Here is a 7221-nt window from a genome sequence, read left to right on the forward strand (position 1 = left end):
TTTTTTTTCGTCTTTAGGGTGGATGGAGAAGTTAAGCACTGTGTGATAAACAAAACACCTACTGGGTATGGATTTGCAGAGCCATATAACTTGTACAACTCTCTCAAAGAACTGGTGCTACATTATCAACACACATCACTTGTGCAGCACAATGACTCTCTCAATGTCACACTAGCCTACCCAGTATATGCACAGCAGAGGCGATGAAGATCTTAATACTCTGGGTGTTTGGTTTTTTTCTAAAGAAAAGATTTGACAACATTGAGGCCTCTGGAGAGAGCAGGCTCCTTTCAGCCTTACTCAAGAATTTGAGCTGCAGTATCAAAGCTATCTGTCTTCAGATGGGACTAGAGCTTTCCTTCACAACTGCAGTCGGAAAGATCACAGTATTAAGCTGTGAACGTATGTTTCTAATCTGAAGTGCTTTTTTTAAATTGAGAAAAGAAAAACACAAGAGAGAGAGAAATCCTAACCTGATCTCCCTGCAGGGACATAGAGGCCTTTAACCATGGTGCTTGTTTACGACCACTTCTGAAGCTTTACCAGCTAGAACGTTGGATTCTGCAGACACAAGGTGTAAGAGGTCTTTGTCATTTGGTTATTGGAATTTCTTGGTCACAACCTGGCTTGGATTTGATGTTGCTGCACTCAGTGGATCCAGACACACAGCATTGTGGATTTTTTGGTTTCTGGTGAATGATATGTAGCAGAATGGCACTTTCATTTATAAGGGACACTTTAAAAGGACTTCAGTTACAGTATGTTGTTTGGAGGAATTGTAATAGTGAAGTGCCAGGAAGTGTTTTGCTTAGACATTTAAAAATCCTGTTTTAAGAATTTATTTAAGACTGAAGAAAACAGGACTTTCAATGGCATACAGTCTTTAATAATGTACATACTGGATGACTAACTATCATTGATGGAAACTATCAATACCAAACTGCTTCTCTTTTCCCCTTTCTGTTTGCTGAAAGCTGAATTCTTAGACCATGCTATGCAATACTGAATTTTCTTTAGGCTGTAGTCTTCTCTTGAGCATGTCTACAGGTTAAGCTTGTTTCTTTCTTCTTTACTTGCCTTCTTTTTTCTTTCTTTTTTTTGCCTGAAAATACTTTTCTTGATGATTATTTTTTGTTATTCTTTTGATGTTTTGGTTTTTTTTTTGTTTTTTTTTTTGATGTACAGGAAGCCAGCAAGAGTTGGCTTCAGAATTAAAACTATGAAATATTTTACAATTTTCTTTGTATAGAATATTGAGCTACTAGCTCAAAGTTTAAAAAGTTCATCTTTTTTTTTTTGACTAAATATTTTGTTGGGCAGTGCCTGATAAGCTTCAAAGCTGCTTTATTCAATAAAAATATATGAACATTACAAAATATCATTGAGTCCAACAATATTGTTTCAGAGATACCTTTAGAGTACGGTACCTTGCTATGTTTGCTTTTGAAGCATTTTGAACTTCTGTCATGATTGTCTTTGTATTTGAAAGATGAAAAATTGTGTATCCTTCTCTGATAATGACTGCAGAAAAACAGGAAAATTTAGCTACTGGAGTATATAGGTTGGATTTCAGAATGAATCCACACTTCATAGTAAATAAATGACATCTTGACCTACTGTGGCAGAATTTTTGTCAGCATGTCAAGGTATTTTCATTTCATATGAAGGAAGTTTCTCTAAACTGTTGCCTGGATTTGTTTATCGTACTAGTATTTTTAAAGAAATCTCCCACCTGTACTCAGAACAATTGGATACAACATAGGGCTAAATAAGACTGGAAAACCTCTATTCTGAAAAATGATTAGGCTTTCATAGTTAATATTTTGGATTATTTTCATAAGTTTGTAGACTGAGGGAGTATCAAACTGAACATTTTCATAGTTTCAGGCACTAGAGACTTACAGAATTATGGTTTGTTTAAAGGAAACAAATACATGAATCCCACTAAAGCAAACTTACTAGTAATTCTGGGACAATTCACTGTGGGTGGCTTGCAGTGGTTATTGTTATTATATATTTTTTGCCATGACCATTGCGGAAATTTGTGCATTGCAAATTGATAAAGTAATGAAGTTCACATAAATATTGGACAAGTTTTGACTAAGTTAAGATGAATTTATTCTTCCCCAAAGATGCACAGGGAAAACCCATTACTATTTAAGGGACTTACACACGATCAAAAGAGTAGGTCCCATGGAGCTGTCTCATAACAACTCTGCTTTAGAGATACATGTATTTTGATTCCAAGCATTCAGTACTTACTAAGCTACTGAAAATAATGAGGAATTTGCCAGTCTCCAGTAGTTTTTATATTATCTTTTAATTTTTACATTATCCCTTCATTTCTGAGACTGTAAAGCTTTTTTTTTCTTTAATTATGTGGATTTTATGCTTTTTTGGTGGGTTGTCTTTGCTTTCCTATAGATGTATTTTCTCTCTAGAATCTATATCAGGAAACAAGATACAACCAACATAAATGTTTCAGGATAGTCATCATTTTCAAAATTATTCTGATTTTTTTATTTTCTAAATAGAAGTTTAGCCTTCATCCCTTCCATTCCTCATTCCACCCTCCTTTCAGGCCTCTCAGAATAGGACCATTTAAATTTGGTTTTCTAATAACTGGTTTTTACTATGAAAAGCAACAATTACTCTAGCATGACAGTCATACTACTGGGCTTGACATTACAAATTAGCTCAATATACAACAATTTAACACTTGTAGCAATCCAAGGTATTCTTCAGACATATATTAATTTTTGAATGTTAAATACTTTAAGAGTAAAATCGTATTTTTTTCTCTATAAGCAAAATATATGTAATCTGAATGGATGTTTCACTTAGTATTTCTCAAGAAATTTCATCGTAGTTAAGGCATTTGGATCTAATTTTCCTCATATTAAGAAAACCTCTGCTATGTCAGTGGGCCATATCCTTAGCATGCCCAGCCCAGTACGGGATATCATTTGTTCCTGTTGTGCTGTACTACTTCACTTCATCTGTGGTTGTAGCAGAGAAAAAATAGTGTGCGTGCAAATTTGGCACTTGCTTTTATTGCACAAGCAACAATGAGAAATAAGCACTATGTTATGGGGATAAATGCTTTTAGGGCTTCGTTAGGGGAAGTTCTGCCTACACAGGGTCTGTGCAATTCACAAGGATGCCCCCGAAGTGGGCATGAGTGGGGTTTCTTTGGTACCTGGGTATTGTGTGGCCTCTGCATTTCCCTCCCTCCTTAATGCACAGAGCTGCATCCTGCCAAAGGCCCTATTCACTGCAGAGTTGTTTGTCCTTAATGTACCATATTGTTCACTCCAGTTTTGATTTGATCTCAGACTAATATATACAGAAAAAAAGCATGTGGATATAACTGAAGAAACGCAATGCTTTTCTGTGTTTCTATTGACGTATACTTTTTCCACCTAATATGATTCAAGGGTGGGAATTGTTTTGGTATGTTTTTTTGGTTTGGGGAATTTTTTTATTTTAAATCCCTGAGTTATGCTGCACTGCAGCAGCACTTTTGCAAGGCTTTTGTAAAGTATGAGGCATAACACAGAGAACCAACACCCGCAGGGAAAATTAGGAGCTTCTGATTTCCGTAAGTTGAAATTGGGATTTCCAGTTTTGGGGATATTCATGTGTGCATCAGTGCATATGCGCACACACTTGCTGTGTTTATGTATGAATAGATCTCAGTATAGGTGCATTTTCACCAAACGTGATCATTTTGCTGAATTCAGTAAGTGATATTATTAATTTTGTGTAAAGACACACACATGCACTAGACCTTTGTGGGTGCAGCATGTTTCCAAATACAGTTAGAAGACTGAGTTTCTGTGTTGTTGTTGTTTTTTTTTTAAAAAAAGCTTGTCTGTATGGTTCATTTATCTAAAAAAAAAATCTTATCAAACTGTAAAACCAAATCTTAAAATTTTCTATTTGGTGTCAACTGTTCTGTAGTAAAGAAATGGCTTTGTCTTGTAATTGGCAATGAAATAATAATGCTTGGGAAAACATGCAAATGCTTCTAATGGGGAAAACTTCTGCCGATTTTCACACAGTGCTTTTGCTATGCATGGTATTAAGTTGGGAAAGTGAATCCTGATAGTATTTTTTTCAGGGTCACTTTAGAATGGGCAGCACAAAGCACAATGCCTCCCATAGGACAAGGTTCCAAAATGCAACATTTTATGTAGAATCATGTTGTATTTACTGCAGTGGAAAACTAAACTGGACTGGAGGAGTGGGTAACGTTACATTGCACTTGTCCTAATGAGACTGCATTAGCTGCCCAAGATGCTGCTATTTTTTTTTATTATTATTATTGTTTTTAAAAATAAAGCTCTGTTCTGTTAAATGTCTTTAAAACATTAAGATTACTTTGTTTTAAAATGGTCTTTGAGGAGGTGGAGGGTAAAGTGGGTTGTAAATTGCCTTCACAAGGCAACAGTGAAAACATGCCTCCTTGAAATTTTGTTCAAGCTATAGAGTTGATGGAGCTGTGTCTTGTTTTTAAGTTGCTTTAAAAATTGTAATAAGTCTTCAAGCAGAATAAAGGTTGTTTTGAAACTGCATTTCAGTTTCTGAGGCTTCAGTGAGGACTGAGATGTCCATTTACCAGAATCCTTTGCTGATGCTTCCTGTCTCTATATGTGAACTACTTCGAAAATGAGACCCAAGTGTTCATATTATTAAAGGGAACTAGGGAGAAAATGATTTCAGCTTACTCTCAGCCACCCCATGGATTGAACTGAATGAAGTAGCTGACTAGCTCCAAAATAGTCTTGTACCAAATAGTGCCAAAATGACAGTTCTGCTAATCTTATACTCTTGCAAAAGCAATGCATCTGTGTTTTATACTGAAGATTAAGTGCTGTTTCATCTGAAATTAGAATGAGTTTTGTCATTGATTTCCATGAAGCCAGCCTGTCAACCTTTGTAGCCAGAGGTAATTTACCAGCTTCATGACTACCCCTGACAGTGAAAATCAAGGTAACAATGAAGAAGGGGGAGAATGGAGAGACTGATCAGGCAAGGCTGATTCTGAGCATTGTTTTCTTTCACACATTGCTGGCATACACTGTTTTAACATTTCAGGCGCATCCATATCTTGCCTCAGGAGAGGTCCTCCAAGGAAGCCAGCCAGTCTCTCTAAAAGCAGAAAGAGATTCCTGTTCACAAGGTTTCCATTCCAAAATCTGCCCAGGTGTTGCTCACTGTAGTCACATAATACACCCAGACTGAGGTACCCAGGTACCACAGGCTTGAAGTAATTACTAAAAATTACATCATCACTGGCCTTACAGTTTCTCACAAGAAGCACAGACTGAAGGCTATTACAATATTTTTAGTTCACTTGATAGAAAGTGGGGTTAGATCTCTGATTAACATGTGCATTGCAGTTCTTCTCAATTAGTAAGCTGATTCTTTTAAATAGACACCACGTTTATCTTGTTCCTGCTCTCAGAGCATATGCTAAGCAACACAAGGTCCTGTAGCCAGAGAGGTCTACATCTAAAAATACAGTTATGGTCATGAATCACACATCTTCCATCATCAGCTACTGAGAGAAATTATGATTGATTGATCATAATCTGCAGAAATCCACGGACCAGCAGCTTTCTGGCCTGTATCATACATTGTATAGAAATGACACTTGGCAGACTGGAAAAAAATAGTTTGCAAAAATGTCATTCTATTTTTGTTGTCTGCAGACAAACACACTCCTACTTTTTCTCTCTGCTTTCTTCCTGAGGCTTGATGGACATTTTTCATAAGGAATGTGAAAAACTGCTTGAATCTATCTGTGCAGCTACACGTGGGTGATTTTTTTTTAAAGGCTTAGGAATACTTTTCATCCTCTTTTTCTCGTGGAGCTGCTTGACTCACGTGAAGTCCTGTGCATGAGTAACTTCTCACGGGCCCCTTTGAGTCAAAGTGGAAGAGGAAATTTTAGACTTCTTGCTGTGGGCTATTACAAGCCCCACTAAAGGGACAGGCAATGCCCCCTCCCCACACTGGCGGAACACAGGACAAGTGCTGGCACCCCTCGGCTGCCTGTGGGGAGCCAGACACAAAATGGCTGGCAAGGCCTTGCTATGCCTTGACGGCTACCCAGAATGGCGGCCCTCCTTTACACCCCTGCAGGGAAGGCCCCTCTAGTTTTCAGGAGTCCTCTGAGGGACCCTGACAGCCATGGGGTGTATTAGCATGTTCCTGGAGAGGATTACATTTCAGAGACACCCAACACATAGCACAACAGCCCACCATGTCCCACCAAGCCCAAAGAGCCCACCTCTACCTCCACCTGGGAGACGTGGCGGCCACCTTCCTCTTCCTCCCCTCCATGTTCTGTACATCCAAAGCTGAGACTGGCCCCAGCCAGCATGGCAGCAAGGCCAGCACCTATGCAGGGGCCCTTGTTTAGAGGGTGGAAACTAAGGAAATTGTAAATGGTGGGGTCCTGCCCACACCACAGGCTGGAAAGGCGGCAAAAAACAACTCATTCTGCTTTGCCTTCAGGGACATGGAGTCAGACACACTTTCCAGTCAGACCTGGGTTGTACAAAAGGCACAGAGCTTTTCCTTAATGCATTTGAAACAACAAAAAGCATTAACTGTGGGAGCTGTGCTGATCTTTTATTTTCCTTTTTTTAAGTCTCGCTGAGGACCTATGTCCTCAAATACACAGACTGCCAAAAATAGAAGCTCTGTAGGGACTTCTTGGGTAAACAGGTATCAATCAATCAGCAGCTATTCAAACTTGGGATAATCTTTGTGGGGACCAGCACTTTAACCTCTGAACAGCAATCAGATGACCAGAAACATCCTGATAATTCTTTGAAAAAGCAACGTTTTTATCCACGGCTGTGCCAGGCTCTATTCCCTCCCGAACACTATTACATGAATATATCTTGTCACTCCATTCTTTCTAGCACGAAGAAATCACCCTTGCATACTAAGAAAGGAGTTTAAGCCACCAATTTAAACATGTGCAAATATTGATAGAAGAAAAATTTAACAGGTAACGCACAAAAGGATCTAAAACCTGCTCTCCTCTGGTCCTTGAACAAACAATATTGACAAAACCAGGCACGAATATAGTTTTCAGATGATGATTTCAGTTTCATATGTCTGATATTCCTGAATCCTTAGAAAACTCTAGCCTGAGAAGAAACGTAATGAGTTCATTCCTGAGAACATTTCTTCTTCCATAAA

General features: G+C 38.3%; 1 protein-coding gene across 4 annotated transcripts in view; it reads left to right on the forward strand.

Annotated features, from left to right (window-relative positions):
* Positions 1-4577, forward strand: part of PIK3R1 (phosphoinositide-3-kinase regulatory subunit 1) — a 58913-nt gene extending 54336 nt beyond the window's left edge. For 3 of the 4 annotated variants that reach the window (XM_035553662.2, XM_050716235.1, XM_050716234.1), the window contains one exon: positions 18-4577. In XM_035553662.2, the coding sequence (XP_035409555.1) occupies positions 18-207 (190 nt within the window). In that variant the 3' untranslated portion in view covers positions 208-4577. The remainder of the gene's footprint in view (positions 1-17) is intronic. The other variant, XM_050716233.1, reaches the window with a different exon arrangement.
* The last annotated feature ends 2644 nt before the right edge of the window (positions 4578-7221 follow it).

This window comes from Cygnus atratus, chromosome Z, assembly GCF_013377495.2.
Source record: "Cygnus atratus isolate AKBS03 ecotype Queensland, Australia chromosome Z, CAtr_DNAZoo_HiC_assembly, whole genome shotgun sequence".
NCBI classification, from domain to species: Eukaryota; Metazoa; Chordata; class Aves; order Anseriformes; family Anatidae; genus Cygnus; species Cygnus atratus.